This window comes from Vulpes lagopus, chromosome 13 (genome assembly GCF_018345385.1).
Source record: "Vulpes lagopus strain Blue_001 chromosome 13, ASM1834538v1, whole genome shotgun sequence".
NCBI lineage: Eukaryota > Metazoa > Chordata > Mammalia > Carnivora > Canidae > Vulpes > Vulpes lagopus.
In genome coordinates, this window is record NC_054836.1 from 22278614 (window position 1) to 22302897 (window position 24284).

The following is a 24284-nucleotide window of genomic DNA, read 5'->3' on the forward strand; positions in this document are numbered from 1 at the left end:
GATCCAGGTTTATGGTCTATTAGATCAGATAATAGAAAGAGAGTAAGGTAAGGGAGCTGCAATGTTTTTTTGAGGTGGTGAGTGGGTGGTAGATTAAGTATTGAATATTGGGCTTGGGTCTGACTCGATTGGTAAGGGCAGGTGATTGATTGGAAGGAGACTGAAGAATGAAAGGGCTAGAAGACACCCTGAAGTCAACAAAGGTGAGGTGGGAACACAGCTGTGAGTGTACGGCAGGATGGAGGATGACTACAGAGTGTTATACTTGGAGTTAAAGATTGTTGAAATAGAGAAAGGTTGGTATTGACCAGTTTCAGAATGTTTCTGTGAGTTTGGGAAACTAAAGGAGACTGGAAGGAAACATCATTGAGGTGAGGAAGTCAAGGAACTGTGAGATGTCTGTTGACTATATTTTTGTTAGGGAAGAGACTCAGTCTTGTAAGCTTCATTTCACAGAGGAAAGCACTTTCCAGAGTATATCTATATTCGTTCATTCATTTTCTCTCCCTATTTCTCTCTTCTTTCCCACCCCCAATACTGTTTATCCCATCTCCACTTCTTTCCATCACTATATTAGCACTGAAATATATAACTCCAGTCACCAGTAATGCAATCAGTTAATTTATCAGTAAACCACTAGGTAATTATTCAAGGACTGGTGAGTACCCTATTTGGGTACTATTTGTATCAAGTACTTTGAAAGAAAGAAGAAATAAAATAGATGCTCTCTTCCCTCAAGGAGATAGCACTCTAACTAGGCTGTTACATCGCACATACATCTAACAAATCTTGGATAAGAATACATTTTGTATAAAACTAAGAACTAGGTGAGAATAAAGACAATAATGAGATTTATAACAGTTATGTGTGGTTTCATTGAGAGGAGGATGATTTCAGTTTGGGATTTGAACTATCTAAGGAGTAAAGAAGGAAAGGAGACTAAGATATTCAACATCTTTCTTAGTTTTATTTCTTTTGCTCTCAACATTTCCCTTTTCTTTAAGATTTTATTTATTTATTCATGAGAGAGAGAGAGAGAGAGGCAGAGACATCGGCAGTGGGATAAGCAGGCTCCCTGCAGGGAGCCTGATATGGGACTTGATCCCAGGACCCCAGGATCATGACCTAAGTCAAAGGCAGACGTTCAACCACTGAGCCACCCAGGTACCCGCAACATTTCCCTTTTGTAACGGTGTCCTTTCTATTAAAAGGATTTTATAATCATGGAAGGCTCTCAATCAGTCTGACCACAGTCATAGCATTAGAGTCTATTATCCCCCTGTGTCCCTTTCAGCCATAGCCAGGAAGAAACAAGCCTACCTGTGGTTACTTGAAGTAGAAAGTCAACTTGATAAATGTCAGTGAAAACAGTGCACAGTGAGGGAAACAATTAACAAAACTTAAAGGCAACCTACTGAATGGGGGAAGATATTTGTAAATGACATATATGATAAAGGGATAGTATCTAAAATCTATAAAGAACTTATAAAACTCAACACCCTAAAAACAAATAATACAATTAAAAAATGGACAGAAGACATGGATGGACTTTTCTACAAAGAAGACATCCAGATGGCCAACAGACACATGAAAAGATGTTCATCATCACTGGCCATTGGGGAATGCAAATCAAAACTACAATGAGACATCACCTCACACCTGTCAGAATGGTTAAAATCAACACAAAAAATGATTGGTGTTGACAAGGATGCGAAGAAAGAGGAATTGTTGTGCACTGTTGGTTGGAATGCAAACCAGTACAGTCACTCTGGAAAATAATATCCAGTATTCCTCAAAAAGTTAAAAATAGAACTACCTTATGAGCCAGAAACCAGATACTAAGTATTTAGCCAAGGAATACAAAAACTCTAATCTGAAGGAATACATGTACCTCTATTTTATAACAGCATTATTTACAATAGCCAAATTATGGAAGCCGTCCAAGTATCTATCGATAGATGAATGCATAAAGATATGGTACATATATACAATGAAAAACTATTCATCCATAAAAAGGAATGAAATCTTGCCATTTGCAATGACATGGATGGAGCTAGAGAGTATAATGCCAAGCGAAGTAAGTCAGGGAAAAACAAATACCACATTGATTTCACTCACATGTGGAATTTAAGAAACAAAACAAATGAGCAAAGGGGAAAAAGAGAGAGAAGGTGACCAAGAAACGGTCTCTTAACTATAAAGAACAAACTGATGGTTATGAGAGGGGAAGGAGATGGGGGGTGGGTTAAATGAGTAATGGGGATTAAGGAGTGCATTTGTTGCGATGAGCACCAGGTGTTGTACAGAAGTGCTGAATCATTATTTTATACACCTGAAACTAATATTACACTGTATGTTAACTAACTGGAGTTTAAATAAAAACTTAAAAAATAAAAATAAATATTTCCTTTAAAATCAGTGAGGGAAGAGGATACCTGCTGCACAACTTCTATTCAACATTTTTTTGGTTCAGTATCATAAGAAAAAGAAATTAAATATTCAAGAATTAGAAAGAAAGAACCCAAATTTTATTATTCATAAATAATATGAATATTTATGTTGAATAGGTAAGATAATTTATAGGAAAATGTATTAGAAAAAATTTTAAAGTTCCAAGCAAATCATGGACCTAGGTGTAAAATTTAAACTTTAACAATTTTAGAAGAAAACACTGGAGAATATATTAATGTCCTCAGAATAGAGATAATTTTCTAGAACAAAACACAATGAACGCAAACCATAAAGGGAAATATTGATAAGTATTTAGACTGAAGTGAAATTTTAAACTTCTTTACAAGAAAAATATCAAAAGCGAAGAGATAAGCCACATAGTGAAAGATTTTCATCATCTTATAATTGATAAAAATCAGAATCCACCTTCTATAAAGAATATCTACAAAACAATAAGTAAAATGCAAGCAATCCCAGCAATTCAAAGAAGATGAAACCGAATGACTAATAAATGTGTTGGTGACAATTCTTTCCTTCTCTGTAGTAGTTTTATGCCTATGCCATAATTTCATAAGGGGTAGAGTATTCCCCACTTTATGGATATCAGATTCAGTTAAGTGCCTTGCTTTGGTCAATGGGACATAAGCAGAATGTCACAAGCAAAACTTGAAATATCCTTGACTAATGGGGTTTATAACCTTGTGCTCCTGACTTTGGTGCAATAAGACAATCACTAGATAGCTCCCTGGCCCAAGGAGGTTAAGAGACACAGGGAAGAGATATGGATCCACAGACCTGAGTCCTGAAGCAGAGCCATTCCACTGGCCTGCAGACCCACAAAAATAAATGATTGCCTCTAAGTTTTAGGGTGGTTGATTGCCCAACAGTGTTTCAGCAATAGCCAGTTGATACATATATATAAAGATAATCAACTTTACAGTTAATATGGGAAATACAAATGAAACCACAGTGATGAACCATGTCCTATCCATCAGCTTAGCATTGCATAACGCTGAGGCACAACACTGTAGAGAGTAATTTGACAATACTGTGTCATGTTGAAGCATTATAACTTCTAAATATATAGTCAAGAAATCTATGTATTTGTGCACAAGGAGACATATACAAAAAAAATGATTATTATTAAAGCATTGCTTTTAATGCCTTTTTAAAAATCTAAATATTCACAACAGGAAAATGGATAAATAAATTAGAATATATTCACAGTATGGAAAGCAGTAAAAATGAATAAACCATAGCTATACACTTCAGCATTAAGAAAAATCTCAAAAACAATGGTAGGCAAAAAAAAGCAAGCTTCAGAAGAATATAAAAAATATGATTCTACTTAGATACTGTTCTCACCCATGTAAAACAGCCATATATTATATAGATAGATACTATTTATGCATCTTCACATAATAGCAAATTTAGAAGTCAGTATGAGAAATATTATAGTAAAATTTTACGAGGGGCTTTACTGAATCTGGTTGTCTCTTCAAAAAATCTTTTAAAAGGAAGTATAGCTAACAAAAATGATAAGATTTGACAAAACTGGGTGGTGGGTATTTTGTCATATTATTCTCTGGGATTTTTACTGTGACTTAACATTTCATAATTTAAAAGAAAGAGCTTTGAATTATGAGGTAAAAATCCTTTTTTCTGATAAACCAGCTCTGCCATCAACTGGCTAAGTGACCCTTGGCAAAACCTAAGGCCTCTCTGGACCTTTGTTTTCTCATCTGCAAAATAAATGTGTTGAACTAAGAGACCTTTAAATTTCCTTGCACCATTAAAATTGCAGATTACATTAATTTTTCAAACCTTGAATTAACTGCCTATTTCGATCCATTTCTCCAGGCGGATTCACAATACCTACTCGTACATGCAAAACCATCAATAGAGTCCTGTGACCTCAGACAATTAGCTCGGTTTAAGGAATACAAACTGAACTGTGGGAGGAACAGTGCCTCATTCCAAGATCACAAAGGCTCTGAAAGTAAGAATGTTCTCAAAGTCTTGGTGACTAGAAAACTGTTCACATTATTCTAGAAGTTAAACAACAACAAAACAAAGCAAGCAAAAAAGTTATCATCCTACAGAAAAGTTGTCATCCTTATTAATGTTGTTTGGAAATCTGTATATATCCTTAACAGGACCCAACCCACAGCCCAATCTTCTATTCCGCTGTAACAATTGATGGACAATTGTGATCATTTGAAAAAATGTGACAGGCAGGGGTTGGCAAAGTACAGAACTAAATTGGTATCATTTTTCTACTGTAGAAACAGAAAAGTTTCACCCATGATAAAAAGGACATATTAAACCTAAAGATTAAAATGAATTTTCCTAATAAATTTGTGAATTCAGTAGCAGCAAAGTATCATTCTTTCTTCCCTCAAGGTGCATTTTGTGTTCTTCACTCTTTTGTTTCAAATTATTGGGAGAAAACAGAGTTCTTTGGCTACCGAATATATTATGCCTAAAAGTTTCCATTTGCAGTATGTGAATAACAAAGCTATTTATACTAGTGTTTTGACTTTCAGACCTTCTGACATATAAGACTGCTGTTCTAAAATGTGTTTGATGCTCTAAATTTCCTGCAAATTAAGCCAGAAGCCAAGGAAGCTAGGTTTTTTGGAATTAACTTTCAGTGGTTTCCTGGAGACAACCATTTGCAAATACCTACACATGGGCACTGGACAGAAACAGCATAGCATGCTGTAGCCATGTAATAAAATGTTCTCATGGTTAATAAATATGTTTTATAAGAGACACCACACTTAAATCCATATTATTCAATAAAGGCATAACTTATGCTCATTTTGGTCACAGTAGCCGAAAAATCTTGAGAATATTTGATGAGTGGTCCCCTCCTTGTGCATTTAAGAGTCGAAGCCCCTTCTGATCTGAGAGATCTTATCCATTATGATCAGCTGAGAACCTTCCTATGAGAGGAACACCCTGTGGTGAGGACTACTGTGCTCTCCACATCTCAGCAGTGTTATCCTATTCCATTAAATGTTTATACAGTGGGCAACGCAAACACACAGTATTGTACAGCACCTAATAAGAAGGAAAGGGGGAAAAAAACAGAATAAAGAGCTGATGTGCCCAACTTGGGAATAGTCACTCATCATTGTGCAACAGCACTTGGACTCCTCAAAGCTTTTTGAAACTTCTCATCCTCTGTCACATTCCACCTCACAGTGGAGGATTGCAGGCCTTTAAACCATAGCCATGGAGGCGACATCTCTAATTCACAAGTTTGTTCATAATAAGGGAATGCCTTTGTCCCATATTTGTCACCAAACCATTCAATCTGTTCTAACACATACTGCTCACCGAGTATCTGAATAGTGCTAAAGAAGAGAGAAAGTTAATAGTTAAAAGGCAAAGGGGTAAATCTCTCCTCCCATTGCCACCTACCTCTGGGCAGACTGAAATTCCGCTCCTCTCACTACTAGTGCACTTCCTGAAGAACGAAGACATGGCTCAACAAAGATTTCTGCTCTACCTGTTGGAAGTATATATAAGAAACTCTGGAGAGAGACCAAAGGTAAAAATATAAGTCTAGTAGTCATCTACCTGGGGGTAGCCACTGAAACTCTGAGAGGAGAAAAGCATTCCTTCCACTCAGCTTCTAGAAAAGAATATACCAACGGCTGTGCTGGTTCATGGGACCAAAGGATACATCAGCTGGTGGCTCACATTCGGGTCAGTGCAAATCCTATCAAAACAAAAAACAGGACATGTCATCGGTGCCTGCCTTAGGATGGATCATAAGACATTGCTAAATTTCTTCAACCCAATATCTGTCAGAAATAAAAGCTAAACCCATTTCATGGACTTTGGCTGAGAGCGGCCATGTCCATGTGAGAGTACAACTAGAGGAAGTTGTTAGCCCTCTTGCTTAACTAGGGTCCAGATTCCTGCCATTTGTGCTGCAGTGAATAAGTGCATTTGTACTTAGTGCCTCGTGTACGGAAGATGCTAAAAGAATGACAAATCTTTGTAGTCATCTCATGAATTTTTAAAGTGCATTTGAATGGTAAATATGATCATAGTTTAAATTATCTTCATAGTTTGATCCTCAAACACTACTTTAACATAAGACAAACAGCAGTGATAGAATGTGTTGAGAAGAGGTCTTTTATACCTAACACAATCTTTTTTCCATACCACTTGAATATTTGATAGCTTGACCTAAGAAAGGTTGTTCAAGTAAATAATAATAATTCTGCTATATTAGGCTTTTAAAAAGAACATTCCAATTCTCTTAAACTCTCATCAGAAATGTATCTCTGCACAATATGTCACATTGTATATGTGTGTGAAATATTCATGACAACATTGGATATGTGAATAGAAATATTAATCAAGTAATACAGAAGCAATTTTACTGACTAAAAGTTATCTTCCCTTCTGAGGATACATTCAGTACTATCATTATGCCTCTTTAAATGACTACCATCACTACTGAAACCACAAAGTAGAATTTTATTTTTTTTAAAGATTTTATTTATTTATTTGAGAGAGACAAAGAAAGCATGAGTAGAGAAAGAGAGAAGAAGACTCCCAGAGAGTCTGATGTGGAGCTAGATCCCAGGACCCTGAGATCATGACCTGAGCCAAAGGGAGATGCTTAACCAACTGAGCCACCCAGACACCCCAAGAATTTTAAATTTTGAAAACATTTCTATACCCTAACCAATTGATTGTGAATGAAGTTGCCAGCTTCTGATTTCGTACAAGCACATTTGTGGGCTTGTTTTGTCATTCTATTTGATTTTACATTACTTTTAATGCTTCTCTATTGCCTCCTGCTATACAAAGGCAGCTGTGCTCCCAAATGGACTCAACTTCACAGTTACATTGTGATTTCATCTAAGAAAAAAAAAGATGCAGGGATCCCTGGGTGGCTCAGCGGTTTGGCGCCTGCCTTTAGCCAGGGTGCGATCCTGGGGTCCCGGGATGGAGTCCCGTGTCAGGCTCCGGCATGGAGCCTGCTTCTCCCTCTGACTGTGTCTCTGCCTCTCTCTCTCTCTCTCTCTCTCTCTCTGTGTGTGTGTGTGTATATCTATCATGAATAAATAAATTTAAAAAAAAGATGCAAGTAAAACATAGGTAAAATGGAATCCTGGTTTTAAAAAAAGTGAAGGCACAATGATATTGCTCAATTAAATATTTGTACAAGGATACTACTGAGAGTTTTAAGTACATTTCAAGCCCTAGAGAACAAAGGACATTAAATATAATGGAAAAAAATTCATTATCTTTCATGACTCATAACTAGACAGAAGTAGAATAAGTAAGAATAACCAGAAAAACCAAGACATTGATATCATCACTATATATAACTGAAAAATTGTATTTATATAATCGATTATAAGTAAAAATTAATAAACATAAGTTACAGAAACTAAATATAAATTCATATCCTTAGTCTTATTAACAAGCATTGTGATATGGAGCAAGTTATTTAATTTCTGTCTTCTCACCTGTAAAACAAAGACAATGCATGAAAAGTAATTGCATTATAAGCTTCTTAGTTGTAAGAAAACAAAACAAAAACAAAAAACAAAAACAGAAGTCAACTCTAGCTAATTTAAGCAGAAAAAAAATTGTTAAATGTTTTTAAGTAACTACACGAACTATAAGAGAGCCAGAACAAACACTGAGGCTATTTAGCCAGAGCCAGGGCTTTCCATCAGGCTGTAGAGCAGCTAGAGACAGCACCGCCATCCCCACTGGACAGGGACACCATGGTTTGCACCACCAACCTCAGAATCGCTGGGCTCAGGATGCTGTCATTAGAACCTCTGTCACTGCTACTTCTGAGAAGCTGGGTGTATCTTCTATCATCCAAACCAGAATAGATTTTGTAGGCTCTCTTTTCTAGCACAGTTAGCTTCAAAGACTGTAGGAATGTATCCCACTGGCAGGACTTGAGTCACATACCTGTACTTAGCTACATGAAGTCAGAGAAATGAGTTTCTGGTTTCTATAATGAGAGGCCCACTCATTGGGTTGCAATGCTCCTAAACTTTAAAAGGTTGTAAAAAAAAAAAAAAAAAAAAGAGAAGGCAAAAAGAATGGAAAATATCCATCACAGTCTATTCCTTTGGCATTTCAACTTTCTCATATACTCCTCCTCCTTATCTATAAACTTTCAAGCAAATACATCCATTATTGTATCCAGCTCTAAGTCAGGATCTCTGGGATAAGTTTATTTCTCCTTTACTTTATAGTTCCATATTAAATAAGATGTAACCTATTGATTATAGAAATTTCCATTAGCGTAACTATAGAAATTTACAGGGCACAAGGAAAGGGTTAAAAGAAGAAAGAAGAAAGTGTGTATACATAAATGCAGATATTTTTCATATCAGTCCATTTTTCTTCAAGTCACAAAACTATAGGTGATATTTATGATTTTTCTTCTACAATGTACATTGCATATTTTTGTTCCTGAGCCAGCAACACAGCTGGTTGTAGTCTTCACCCCACAAGAGGACACTAAACTGCCCCTGATGGATCTGAGTCCTGCCTGAATGAAGCTTCCCAGTCATCTGTTGACATTTAGCACTGTGCTTGGGAGTACTTCAAGGCACTTGGAAGATGCTTGGTTACATCCATTCTCTGTCCTTTCCTCCCTACCTTCCCTAATTAAGATGAGGTTGCCAGGAGTCTAAGGAGCCTTGGGGCCTAGGACCAGAAGGACTTACTGGGCAAGAATTATGGAGAGATCTGTGAAGTCCACAACCACTGAGGTGTTGGAGTTTGAGACGATATCTGTGGCACTCCTTCCCCCAAACTGTGATTTGTGCAGAGCTCTGTGTCAGCTGTGGTATCGGTGGAAACCAAGTGTGCTGACCAAGTTGTAGCCTCTCATCGCCTCACAACCTTCAAGTACTAATTGTCCACCTCATCTCCTCATTCAAAAATTTTCCACATTATTCTCATCAATAAACTTCAATTCAGGAGTTAGAAGGGACTGGTGATATAGGTGCCAAACTGACAACAACCAGTCCAATGCATCAATCCTGTCTCAACAGTTGCACTAGGAGAATTGTAACCTCAAGCCATGCCCTCATGGATCTTTTCCTAAATTTGCGCTCCTTTCCTACAAAACTTATAGTTAGAAATCTGATTTAATGTAATCTTGAAGTAATTATGTCCAAAGAAATCGACAGAAGCAAACACAAATTCTCTCCAAACCCAAACTATAATTCTTTATGGCCTATCAGCCTCCTGTACTGGCCAGACAAGGGAGATAAATTACAATATTCTGAGTGGTGCTCCTTAGAGATGTGCTATTCTTTTAGGCTTCTATTTCTGTAGGGAAGGGGAACTCTAATAATTTCCTCTCGACCCTTAACATTCTCCATACTCCATCAACCACTGTGCCAGACTGAGAGTAATGCTTGGTGCTGAAAATGTGACTCTGCTCCAGGTTCCTGGACTTTCTTGGTGTAGAGCATCTTGGTTGGCATAGTAATTTTTACAATGTCTTTAGACCAAAAGAAACACCTAACAGTTCTGTGGGTTAAGTAGTTAAGCTTAAACAATTTAATAAATATTTAGGTCCTAAAAAATAAGTGGCTGTCTGAAATTTTTTTAAAAGTATACTTTGTTGAAGGAAAAATATTTTCTTTTATTCTTGAATAAACAAGCCATCGCATTTATTAATGGGATCTATTCATATAGGGCATTGCACAACTTCTCAAATCTTGGAATCAAGTTACAAAATGCCAGTCTCCCTTCCTCTTGCACATTGATTTTTCACGTGGTACTTGCTTTCTACCATAGGCACTACCAAATATTCGGCTTGGCAAAGATATTACATTCTCAAAAAAAACATAGAACTAATGAAACTTTGAGCTACTCTGAGTTAGTAGTTGTCATGATGTCTAATAGATGTCAAATATCACTGTGTTTCCCTCAAAATTTTAAAATATCTTGTTACACCCCTGCCTGTGCTTCCCACAAAGTTTAAGAACTATAGAGATAACCAGTATAGAAATTAAGCTAGTCTCAGGGGCATGAACACAAATCAATCTTATTTTCTCTCACTGATTCTTTAGAATTTACTTCCTAGAAAAATGTTCCCCTATTACTAGAGTTTACTAGGATTCAGACACCATTCTAAGCATGTTACAAATATTAACTGAGTCAATCTCCGTAACACAAAGTAGTAGCAACTCTTATTACTTCCAACTTACAGAGGATGCAACTGGAACAAAGAACAGTTAAGTAATTGGCCAAAGATCAACATGGCTGGTAAGTGTTAATCTAGGATTCAATCCAATCCCAAGTGATCGTCTGGTTCCAAAGTCTAACACTTAATCACCACATCATGCTGCCCCTGGAATGTGAAGTCACTTCATAGTCTGCCCCCATCAAGCAGGAACAGCAAAGCCATTGCCACGCTGGGCACCAGGTGTCACCACTGAAAGCCCTGCCAGCACTTTCTTGGGATATTGCAGATGCAGTAACATCTACTGCGATGCAAACAGAATGGATTTTATTTGGTACCTTTTCCTTTCATTAACAGCTTCTGACTGGGAGAGCCTAAATCAAATGGTCAAATCCCTGCACTCTAGTGAAATGGAAGAAGGGGGAAAGATTTCTATTTCTATAGTGGGAGGTGGAGCCTAATTGGAGTCAGAATTCACTAAATAAAAGAAGAGCACAGGTGTGCAGAAAGAAAGGCAAATGTATTCTGTACAGCACATAACGCTGTGTCTTGCACATATGTAGAGATACACATGAAATATTAGCAGTAATGATTATTCCCAGTAGTTAAATTAAGCAGGGAATGTGTGTTCTTATATGGTATCTAGATCTTACTGTAATGAATCTACATTTATTTAGGCCTTTAACTTCACAAAATGGGCCTTCTGTCCATAATTTTCACTAACACATAGGAATATGTGTGTTACTTCTTTCATTAAATTTCACCAATTTATCAAGCCTACACTGTCACAGACAAAAAAAAAAAAAAGATATAAAAATACATCAACCCACATACTTTTGAACAAGAAAAAAGGTTCTCTCTCTTTCCCACAGTGTATTCCCTCTCCTCCACACTTCTCAGATTCGCAAATGTTGGTCTAAATTTAGGTTTAAATTATTTCTCAGGGCGCAGTGTATTACATTTCAAGATATTATCCACATGTTCATGCTTTCTTCAAATCCATATTAATAGAAACAGGCCCCAAGTCAAGGTTTTTAGACATAGGTAATAACTATAAGGTTCAACACATCTTTGCAGTTGGTGACTCAAGTATTAGGGAAAATTCATACTCTACAAGAAATAACAGAAGGACTCAAATGTTTAGGTGTGTTTATGAGTAAACATATGCACACTAGAAAAAGAGAGAAACCAAATATACAAAAATGGGAAAATGCATATTTTATTGTAAGGCTTCATAAAGTAAATTACTAAATAAGACCAAAAGTTCAACCCACTTCGTATGCTGTCTCTACAGGAGTAATGGCAGTTCCCTCTACGACATGGTAAATTTGCTGGACGCACTTGAATTTTACAGATTTTACATTAAAAAACAGGTAGTGCAAAAAAAAAAAAAGTAGTGCATTAGCTATAGAAAAATGTTTTCATGCCCATTCTAATATCATTAATTAATTTAAAACTCAAAGGATTATCAAGACACTAAAACAGAACGCCCAAGTCACTGAGAGCATCATGTGACTTGAGAAATGACGCTTGAATGCCTATAAACACCTCCATTACTGCTTATGGCGGTCGACTTCCTGTAGGAGGTATGAGGGAGCAGCCTAGAGAAGCAGGCGAGCACTTACAGAAGTAAGAGGTACATTTATTTTCTGTTCTTCTGGGGGAGCAGCTCTATACATAGCTACTTACCACTCCTAATCACACTGCTTGCATGGAAACCATGACCTCAGCAGAACCAGGATGTGCCAAGAGTTCTTTTCACATCTTGCTTCTAACCACTCTCTTCCATCTCCAGCCTCCCCTTCTCCTAAATTCATCTCCCACGATACCTATGACCTACTCAGGTCCTTCCTCCCCAGTGCCACCCTGGATCCTGACTTCCTCCCTCATCATTTCCTCCAGCAACACTTGCTCCCTCGTCAGTTCCTCCAACAATACTCTTCTCTTCCCTTTATGTCTTTTTTCTTTTTTTTAAGATTGTATTTATTTATTTGTGTTTTTTTTTTGTATTTATTTATTTGGGGGAGAGAGAGCACCAGGGCAGTAGCCAGGGGGAGGGGCAGAGGGAGAGGGAGACAAGCAGACTCCCCTGAGCGAGGAGCCCCACATAGGGCTCAATCCCAGGACCCTGAGATTATGACCTGAGCCAAAATCAAGAGTCAGATGCTTAATCAACTGAACTACCCAGGGGTACCCTCCCTTTCTGTCTTTAGAACCAAACTGCTCCCTTTGGGCCTTGCTCTCTGCTCTCCTAGAACAGTGGGTGAACTAATACATTAATGAGAGATCAATTATTAGTGACAAATAATTCTCTGGTAAATTGCTTCTCTAGGATAGCTGCATCCCTAAAGGAGATACCTTAATTTCTATATGGTCTTCTCAGATTCCTCTGGGTAATGTTTCTCCATTTATTGCTTTTATTATCTCACTTGAATGCAACATTTTTCAATCTTATTTTATAAAATTTATGAGCATGTCAATCTCCACTCTCAGCTTATAAGATATGGGAGGGCAGCTACAACAAATTTTATACTCCTCAAACATCCAGCAATGAATCATTGAATTGTATCATCTCTATGAATAAAGCCTGATGGAGCAAGCAGGTTTTTCAGAGTACCTCAAGTCACACTGTATAGGATGCCTCCTATTCTGGCTTTGCATGAAACCCACTATGGAATTAGGCAGTGGGTAGAACTGATATTTAGACTTCCCTGCCTCTGTCTTTCCTCCACAAAGAGTGAAGCTTCTCTTCTCCATCTAGAAGACAGGCTCTTCAGTGTTGGGGTGATATCGGTAATGGAGACAGGCAAGCAGAGAATGAGAAGGAGGTAAGGTTCTTTACAAAAGATTCCAGGGAAAAGAAGAGAGTGAAGATGGATAATATTCTGAAATTTTTTACTTCTAAGAAACTATTGAAAATGACAAAGTAGAAAAACAAGTGCTATAAAAAGTGTTAGATTATTCCTCACCACTCATGTTGTGTAGCAGGACTATATCCAGGAGGCTACTGAGTCATGGTTTTCCTGGTTGTATAAAGTGATGTGTTAAGAAATTACTCCCACAGAGCTGGTCACTTAATTCTAGAAAATAAAATCCCAAGATTCCAATAGCATGGCATATGATATCATGTTACCATATAGAAGGGATTATTTTTGAAAAAATTCCATTACCAAGAAATATGCTTATTTCCATCCAGACATGTGTCTTTGGAGGAAATATGCAAGTTCTAAAATTAAAGCTACCAGACCCTATGACAAGATATAGGTAGTTAATTGTACAAAGAAGAAGGGAGCGATGGGATGGGGGAAGGAGAGAAGGACGAGGAGGAAAGAAAGATCCTAGAGTATCTTTAAGCATTTAAAATATTTCTAGGAGGGACACCTGGGTGGCTCAGCAGTTGAGTGCCTACCTTCGGCCCAGGGCATGATCCTGGAGTCCCGAGACCAAATCCCATATCAGGTTCCCTGAGAGGAGCCTGCTTCTCTCTCTGCCTATGTCTCTGCCTCTCTCTCTCTCTCTCTCTCTCTCTCTCTCATGAAAAAATAAATAAAATCTTTATAAAAAATAAAATATTTCTAGGAGCAAGAATGCCTATGTTTCAGCAACATGTCTGTTATATTAATAATTATTTTGAACTGGCTGAACTCTCTCTGAAAAAGTCTACAAACTTTTAAAATATTACCCATACCTGTGATGAAGGAACTTCAGAAAAGCTGAAAAGGAGTTATGCCTTCCTAGTTGGCTGCTAAGTGCATCAAGGAGGACTGAAAGTAGACTACTCTGTCCAGAGAGGTCTAGCATTCCAGAAAACTTGGAAATAGGAGACATAAAAAAGATCTTAGGAAAGCTCTGTATTTGAAAGGCAGTGAATACAATTTGATGTTCTAAATAAACAATCTATCTAGAGGTGAGGAGAGAGCCAATTCTCAAGGAATCCATTTATCCGTCCTTTGATTCACTCATCTGTTAATCCATGTATCCTTCTATTCATTCAGCAAGTATTTATGGGAAAGCCCTCTACAGGCCAAGTCCTGGAAATGCTGTACTGAGTAAAGCAAACACAGTCAACAGGGTATATATTTTTCATCACATAATAGGGTTTTGCTTTTGCTCCAAGAGAGATTATGGAGAAATAATATATTTTGGTCCTGTCATTAAATAGTTGAATATAGCAGACACTTGATGAACCCCTCAGGGATGTTAATTGGACTCTGTGCCACTAGGAATGTGATAAATTGATGTAATAGAGTGTACTGCCATTAATTATAACTTGCCTCGCTCATAAATATTTCAGAAACCATTCTTTAGTAGAAAAGGGGAAAAAAGGAATAGAATTTTAGAAAACAAAATTTCTTAAACTGAAAGATATATAAAGGAGATTCATCTCCTATTCAGTCTCAGGCAAATCATTCACACAAATGTCAATGGTGACAAAGAATTACCGAACTTTGTTCTCTGTAAGGATTTTACATTCTAAATGTTAGATTTCAAAATAGGTGAAAACCTTAGGAAGTCTCTTAAAAATCAGAAATAAGCAAAAACAAGAATATTCTTTACAAACATTCAAGTTGTCATGACACCCTTCACCTACTGCTTCCCAGTCACGCTCCCTCTTGAACTGATTTTAAATCTCTATACTGCTTTTAGTGTTACTGAGAGTTTATTGCCATAAATTCAATGAACTTAGCCTCTAGATCATGTCTGTCTACTGAGGAAGCTTAAAACCTCAGGCTAGATAGTCCTCATTGATGTTTGTTTAATCAGAAATTCTAGGAGTGAAGACAAACATGCTATTTGTATAAACACCCTCGTTTCTAGCTTTAATTGGTTTCCAGTCATCTATCCAACCATACTTTTCATAGCCCTAACATGGTGCTTAGTCATCCCTTAACATAGGTTTCCCCTATCTCAACGTCTCCATCTTTTCCCATGTTCCTCCCAGCATTTGAAGCTCCCTCTCTACACATTCAATGCCACCTCTTCCTTCAAGATCTAACTCAAACACTTCTCCCCGTGGACCCAAGGTCTCAGGCCTGGTCAGGTTAACAATGGTTCCTCCATAATCTTTGAATTCCTGTAGCATTTTTAAATAATTTTGTTTATTTGAGATAGAACGAGTGAGGGAGAACAAGAGAGAGCACGAACGTGAACAATGGGGAGAGGAAGAAGGAGAAGCTGACTCTCCACTGAGCAGGAAGTCTGGTGTGGGGCTCAATCCCAGGATCCTGGGATCATGACCCAAGCCAAAGGCAAACATTTAACAGACTCAGCCACCCTGATGCCCCTGTAGCATTTTTGTTTGTACTCCACATTTTGATGGCTGGCCAGATATTGACAGCCTCTGTTCTTTGAAGGTGAGGAAGTGTCTTAATCAGTTACTAAAATGTTATAGCACAGAAACACTTTATCCAACACATGCCTAAGTTTTAGAAGGAAAATGAGTCCTCAACCTGTTAAAACACAACAGGAAATACAGAAACTAAAAGGGGAAGGACCCTCTATCCTCCCTTGTTCAAGGTCATTTTTCCTTGTTCCAAGTATGATTGAACTTAATTATTGAATTATTCAAACTAAACTTGCCCTAGGAAATGGTAAAATAAGCAGAATTTGCCTGCAGTACATCTCACCTTTCCTTTTTAACCTGAACTTTGAGTTACTTTTTCTTCCTGGTGATCTCAAAGTAGAACAAATAAATATCTACTGTAAAGATTAGGTAAACTAAATCACTCTCTTGAATGTAGTCTTGAGCCAAGAATCAGGAGAGATCCCCTTCTCTTTGCCAGGCCCCAAGTTAGTTAGCAAATTTTTTTTTCTGGAAAACAGTGAGTAAACATAGTAAACATTCACATCTACACTGCAGTAACCTTAGGCAGAGCTTCCAACAAAACCACTCTATTTCCTATTGAAGGTAGCATTATGGAATAATAACAGCTAAAATTATTTAGACCTTGGCATATAATAGCTCATTTAATCTTCTTGGCCCTTTAATGCAGATCATACTTTTAATGCCTATGAACCTTTGCCCCACACCATCCCAATATATTCACAACACAGCAACCACAGTGACTTTTTAATACCCAAAGTCAGATTATGCTACTGCTCTGTTCAAAATCCTTAGTAGTACCTACTCTCTTGGCTAGTAAAAGCCAAAACGTTTATAATGGCCTTTGAGATCCTCCAGGATCTGGCCCTCCCTTCTCTCTCTGACTCCACTTCCTACTACTTTTTGCTTCCCTTCTCCATGCCAACCATCTGGGTCTTTTTGCCCATCTTCCTACACTGCAGGCACCTCTCCTTGCTCTACTTCATAGGCTCCAATGGCATCTTCCCAAAGAGACCATGCTTTTGAAATTGCAACATCCATTTCTACCCCCACAGTATCCCCTGTACCCTTAATTCTATTTTATTTTTTTCCCTAACAGTTCTCAACATTTAGATATTATATTTTTTGTTTGTGGCTTTCTTTCTTTATTGGGTTTTATTTATTGTTTTATCCCCTTCACTCTGGAATATAAGCTCCACCAGATCAGGGTTTTTGTGTTTTGTTCCCTTGAATTCCTAGTGTTAGAAGAGTGTCTGTAATGTAGTAGACATTCAGTAAATATTCAATGAATAATTTTGTATGGAAGAAAGTGAGGTACAGAGAAGTTGAGAAATTTATGTAAGGACACACAGCTGGTAAGTGGGATTTAAACCAACTCTGCATAATCCAACCACTAAATAACAGCAGAGTGTCTAAGGCTGAATTCCTCAGGGGCAGACTCGCACACCAAGATTTACTACAAGAGGCATGTTAGGGAAATATTCCCAGGAGGAGCCTATAAGAGAGTGGGGAAACAGGCAAGTAGGAGGGGGGAGTCAAGAGGCCTCAGGCAGTCCTGCAGAGTATAATTTCTTCCTGATCCCACTAAGGGCCTCTGGAGTAAGTGTCACACCTCAACTCAGAGGAGTCCTAATCAGACCCAAAGCAAGGAGCTGACCTTGACAGTCATTGGTCAGGGCTGGGAGATGGACAAGGTGGACACTCTGAAGCCCTTCCTTCCAGCTCTCTGTGCATAAGGGCAAAGAAGTTGCTCCAGTAACCTAACAACAGTTAGGGCTTAGTGGGGAAAGGATACCTCAGGATAGGAAGCCTTTGGAGTAGAGGGAGAGCACTAACATGTGTGCTACAGTGGTCCTTCCATGTTACTCATAATGCCTAAATCATGGTCCAAGTCCATGTCATGGCCTCAGACTCCAAATAATCTAGCCTCTGTTAACTGTTCAAGCCACATCTTGTATCATTGCTCCCCTGCTTACTGTGAACTAGCAACTCACTGACCACAGGGCCTTTGCACCTGCTACCATTCCTTCTAGAACATTCTCCATACAGTTTCCTTTTAATCTTTCACAGGCCAGCCAAAATACCCTCAAGGAAACTTTCCTTAAGCACTAAACCATCCCAACACTTTTTATTTCCAAAGGAAAAAAAATCCTTATCATAATCTGTAAATATTTTTTTCTTTATCTGTGTTTATATTCTGTTTCCTCACTAAAATATAAGGCCCATCAAGGTAATGGCAATGTCCATTTGCCTACTGGCAATAGCCCTAGTGCCTGGCACATTATTGGTTCTCAAAATAATCCCTTGAGTGAAAAGAAACACTGAAAGAGAAATCACTAACCATGCAAAGCCATGTAGGTAGCTGCATCTACCTACCCAAATCTGTTTGAGTAGATCTTCAAAAACTTAAATTAGTTATCCAAATAACAAATAAGTCCAGAAAGATAAGGACATATTAGTTTGGTTAGTATTGCCACTTCTTAATTTGGTAATTTTAGCTACAGATAGGCCCAGCTGCTTTTCACCCTTAGAGAAGTCATCAATTTAGTCATCAATTTAGTCTTGTCTTTAGACAAGAGGCTAAGATCGAGAGCTAACAATAAAAAGGCTTTATCAGCCTATAATTTTGCTAGATTAGTTAAAATTACCCAGACTTCAAGCAGAAGCAGCCCAGAAAAAGTACAGAAAACTCCCATACTCTCCAGCCTCCATTAACTTTCTCCTTTGTCTCTTTTGTGAATTAGAAGATAGTGTACCAAATGGAATGTAGATGGAGCATTTTTATCTTTTCTTGTCTCAACAGTGAAATAAAAGCCATCTTCTACCCAAAATAAAAGGAAATAGTAATTTCTTGTCTCAAAAATTCAGTTTCCTGATGCACACAAATTTTACAACAGATACAAACAGGAACACAGAACATGAATTTTAAGAACTCTCTGAGGCCAAAACAAACTTCTAGTTTGTTGTTTTGACTACATAAGCTTCAAAGAATTATTAATGTGCTGTCTGATTTGCCACCAAGAACAAAAGCTTCCAGGGTATGTAGGCTACAAACATTTCCAATTTTCCGATTTTAATTATTTCTGGTAAGAGTAATCTTAGTAATTTCTTTGAAAGAAACACGTATTATCTAATAACACGACTAAGAATTCTTCTACCTAAATTTAAATTTTTCTCCTTTTATCCTAATATTAAAATGCACGCGTCAACTGGGCTTCCATCTTATGTCATTATATATATATATATATTTACATACATATACATATATATACATATATTTACATATACATTTTACGTGTGTGTGTGTGTGTGTAAAATAAAACTAGAATAGGATTAAATTACACCCTTTCTTCAAGGCCAACCTCAACCAGCATCATTCTAGGTAAACTTTCCCATTCCCACAGCCCTAAGTAATCCACAATACCTTTCTTGAAATTCCCAAAATTCCTCTCCCTCTGCCTTCGGGTACTTAGCTCCTTCTGCCACATATTTTCATGATTCTTTAAGCGCATCAGCCTCCTGTCCTCTCTTGGATAGCAGTGCAGTGTATGGTCATAGGCAGTGCTCTGGAGCCACACTCCTGGCCTCCCTGACCAACCAGCATCATGGGTATGTACGAATCTTTCCATGAGTGGTATAAGGAACGCAATGTCCTTTAATTCAACTTAATCTGTGTCAAGGCCTCACTCCACCTGATTCAGAAGTTATCTAACCAATTCCAGGTTTTCTCAATCAATTCAGGGCTCTCTGCCTCCCCCATCAGAAAACAGCTGCTTCCTAGCACTGCATCTGTGCCGGGGGAGGTTGGGGAGGGGTGCCAGCAGTTGTCACCAGCCCCCTCTGGCACCGTGGGAGGAAGAACTTAACTCATCTGCATCCAGTTCCAGCTGCCCGCCATGCTGGCCCACGCTGAGCTGTCTGCACTCCCACTCAGCGGCCTCCAGATATGGTGGCCCTCAGGGTTGTGGCTAGTTTCTCCTGGCTGTCTGTAGGCAGAGTGGCATTGTCCTGGTCATTTTTGTATCATCATAACAAAAAAGTGACAGCCTTGCTCTTCTTATGCATACTCAGATGTACACTATCTTTCCGAGCCCATATATATAAAAACGTAGAAAGCTGAAACACCCACTGTGCCTTTATACCAAAACTACCACCAACAAAACAAAACAGCCAAAACATAGGTGTCAGGGGGACTTAAAGGAATATAATGAGAAAGTATTTTCTGCAACATTTGTTTTTCAATACTAACTTTTAATATCTGTTTATCAAAGTCATACCTGTATAATCATGCCAGTTGCAAGCAGCAGTCCCCAGGCGCATCCCCTCTGCCCCCAGACTCAGCCCCTATCTGTTGCTCCTGGAGCTCCTGAGAACTCTCCAGGCAAGCTGCTCCAGGAGCTCTTTATCAATTCCCTATACTACACATGAACTTCACTATTAACATCCCCCCACAGTACTGCCCCCCCCCCCATCTTCTCTCATTGTCCCAGTTTGTAAGCCTTTCTTTTGTCTTTATTGCCTACTGATACTACCCGGACTCCTTGTTCTATCAAGGAGTTTCTAGTAGTAGCCTACATACCCTGGAAATTTTTGTCCTTGGTGGCAAGTCAGATAGCACATTAATAACTCTTTGAAGCTGCTGTAGTCAAACACAAGCGTTTGCTTGCCATTTAGTATGTTAAACTGTTGGCTTTCTGGTCTCTCAGCTACCCCTCCCCCGCCATCGGCCCTTCTCTGCCATCTTCACCTTCTGTCATCCTTAGCTTAACTGTGTATGAGAAAATTGATAGCATGGATGCTGCTCTGTAACCATCATCTGGTCTTCTGTGTTCTGTCAATACATTGTTCTAGAAAAGGTACAAAATCTTCGGTTAAGCAACTGCCTTTAACTCAGGTGATCTCCCTCTTCCCCTGCCCCCTGCCCCCACTCATGCTCCCTTTCTCGCTTGCTATGTCTCTCTTAAATAAATAAATAAATAAATAAATAAATAAATAAATAAATAAATAATCTTTTTTTAAAAAAGGAAAGAAAAATATCTTCATTTGTCATGTAAGATTCTCATTCCTCTTGAGGATTTTTTTCTTTCATAGGAAAGATGATTCGCAGGTTTATTTTGGTTTTTTACAGTTACTAACTTTGCACAGCTTTGGCAAAGAATGTTGTTTTTGTTTGGTTGGTTTTTTTCCCTTTCAGTTTTATTGAGATATATACTTAGCACTATATAACTTTAACATGTACAACATAAGGCCTGCTTTTTGAGGATTGCTTTTTAATCACCAAAGCCCAGGAGGTTAGAATTCAATGCCACCTTCCTCCCTGTCTTCTGCTCATCCAACCAGGAACAAATGGAAGGGACCGCTGGCACTGGGCCGTATTCGGAAGACCTGCTAACTGTGTCTCTATTAGTCATGCTCCAGGATAAGAACAAGAACACATGTTCTGGACTTTGTGACTGAAGAGGGTCATTTGGGCTAAAACCCCAACTATCAATGTGAAGATGAAGAGATGTGCAAGTGTTAAGAAAAAGAAAACAAACTGTGATCATTACACAACACATACCTGCCTGACCATGTACAGAGTCAGTACTTAATAGCAAGGAAGGCAGTAAATAGAGCTCATCGTCTTAAACTGCCAAAGATTGCTTATATCTATTCTCTCCCATTTTCCAGCTGGATAGCAAGAGCTTAAAAGTCAAATAAGAATCACAAACTGGACTCTGGACTCTGCTTACCTTAACTGTCTTCTCTACTTCCTCTGAAACCACATCTGACAAACCCAATCTGGCTGAGATTGAGAAATTCAATAAGCCAAAATTGAAGGCAGAGATGGAAGAGACAAATCCACTGTTCTGCAAAGAAACAGTTGAACTGGAAAAGCGAACACAGGAATCCTAGCAACACGTTACCAATAGACACTGAACTTTCCACAAGCATTGCCTTCTTATTTTACTCCTTTTAGCCATTTAACTTTGTTCAGATGCAAAGAGATTGGGTCAGATTTTTAATGACAGTGCTGCTCCTTTTCATATCAAAGAATCAAAAACCATGGACAAGGAAGGCCTGTCTCCTCCAGGCAGGTGTGGCTGGCAGAGTAGAAGGTCCTTGAATGTGGGTAAAGCAGCAACTGGGTGGCACCGCAGTGAATTTCAAGTAGAAACCAAGCTAGTCCAAGGTGTCCTACAGCCCAGTTCAACCAGACTACCCTTTGTTGTTGTTGTTGTTGTTCAAATGATTTTAATTATTGAAATGCTTAGTTTTTTAAGTTTGCAAATAAAACATGAATAGAAGTTTAAAACATGAACAGGCATCAGGGTGGCTCAGTCAAAGAAGCATTTGACTTGGGTTCAGGTCATCATCTCAGGGTCCTGAGATAGAGCTGGGGTCCTCTACTCAGTTCTGAGTTTGCTTGTCTCTCTGCCCCTCCCCTTGCTCATGCTCTCATGCTCTGCTCTCTCTCTCTCTCTCTCAAATAAATAAATAAAATCTTTTTTAAAAGGTTTAAGACATAAAGAAAAAAAGTCAGACAACCTGGCTTCACATCTGTGCATCACTACTTCACACTTTAGCATTCCTCAAAGACTTGATATTGATGCAAAGATAAACCATTATTGACAGGATTACAGTACAGGTATGGCTGTGGTTCCAGAGTTTGGGAAAGCGGTGCCTTATAAATGCATAAAATGATCCTAAATGGACCCTGTCTCCCTCATCCACTGTCTTTGTGAGCTTAGGTCAAATTAATCTCTCAAAGCCTCAGTTGCCTTGTCAACAAGACAGAGATAATTACAGTATTCATGTCATAGGGATACTGCAATAATTAAATGAAATAAAGCACTTAGCACAAATCTGGCATTTGGTAAGCACTCAGTAAAAAATAACTATCATTCTTCCCACTATTCTTTATATTCTTATGTGGCCCAGCCTCTCTGGGCGGTGGCTACTGTCACCTTTAAATCCCAGACTTAAAGTGAGCGATGCCTTAATTGTGTTATCTTAACTCATGAAGCCTGTGTTCATAAAATATAGACCAGTGCTGCAGGCTTAGATACAAAATAAGAAAAGAAAAGATACACTGGGTGCATTTAAAGAAAGTGAATGTTGAGTACACTAATTTCATTTACATGGACAGAGCTATCTGCTCCCTGGAAATATTCTTCATAACAAGACACATCTCTGGGCAAAGTGTTGTTTCCCTTAAAAAACCTGAATACTATATTTAGAGTGAACAATACTTATATAATCTTATTTGTAATTTACTGTCTATAATTCCCCAGGCACTATACTATGTGTTTTCCAAACCTTAAGATGTAGGCATATTACACACATGCACACACACACACACACACACGCACATGCACACGCACACACTGACAATCACGTGTTAAATTATACACCCAAAGTCAAACAGCTAGTATATGATAAAAACCAGACCATAAGGCAGATCCATCTGACTATAATCTGTGTTTCATTTCATTATCTATGTTCTTATAAACTCTAATTGATTCTAAGTATGTGTGTATTAGTCACCTCCGAATCTCAAAATTTTAAAATAGCTATGCATTGTGGGTCTTAAAGTAATAAAAGCCCATGACATTAGAATGGATGGGGTGATTTAAAAGAGTTTTCTTTGTAGATTTAGTACATACTTAGGAAACATTGGTAGAGCAAGGTTAAACTGAATCTGCCACTGTAACAAATTTTAAAAATAAAAAAATCCTGGACTCCCTTCCCCTCCATGAAATCTTCTGCTACTTCATAACGTACCCTGGAAAGATGAGAGGGGAATCCACAAGGAAGTAAGTGGAAAAAGGACGAATAATAGCTTTTAAAGGTTTCTCTGAATTCCTCGTTACTGGTAATGCTATTTGCTAATTTTGGAAGAATCAATTCCAAATCTCTTGAACTCAGTTGGCTAAGAAGAGAGGAAGGGAAATTATTAGACCTCTGCTTAAATTACTTCCTTATAATTAAAAATTCATTTGCCCATGATTCTATTGATTCTTGTGGCTAATAAAGATGTAGAATAATAAATTATTATTTTATATACAATTGTTAATCCAGGTAATTGCATCCAGGATAACTCTATTACTGGGATGGCTTTATGACTGATTTTTATGTGTCACTAACAATGATTCATGGCTGATATAAACCAAGCAGAGTGCAGACTGCGGCCCTTTTTACTTTCTGTTTATAGCATGAGCATCGAGGCTGAAATATCAAACTTCCCTATGGCCGCTGCATCAGTGGTTTCAGGTTTCCCTTAAACTTCGAAGATGATCACAATCATATAGTGCTAAATACTTCCCACAA

The 24284-nt window shown here is 38.1% G+C and overlaps 1 protein-coding gene across 1 annotated transcript; it reads left to right on the forward strand.

The window, feature by feature from the left end:
• Positions 1-238: 238 nt before the first annotated feature.
• Positions 239-21869, forward strand: LOC121475035 (thymosin beta-4-like). The gene is made up of 2 exons (XM_041728163.1): positions 239-296; positions 21676-21869. Exons 1-2 carry the CDS (start codon positions 239-241, stop codon positions 21867-21869), a joined length of 252 nt encoding a protein of 83 aa, XP_041584097.1.
• The last annotated feature ends 2415 nt before the right edge of the window (positions 21870-24284 follow it).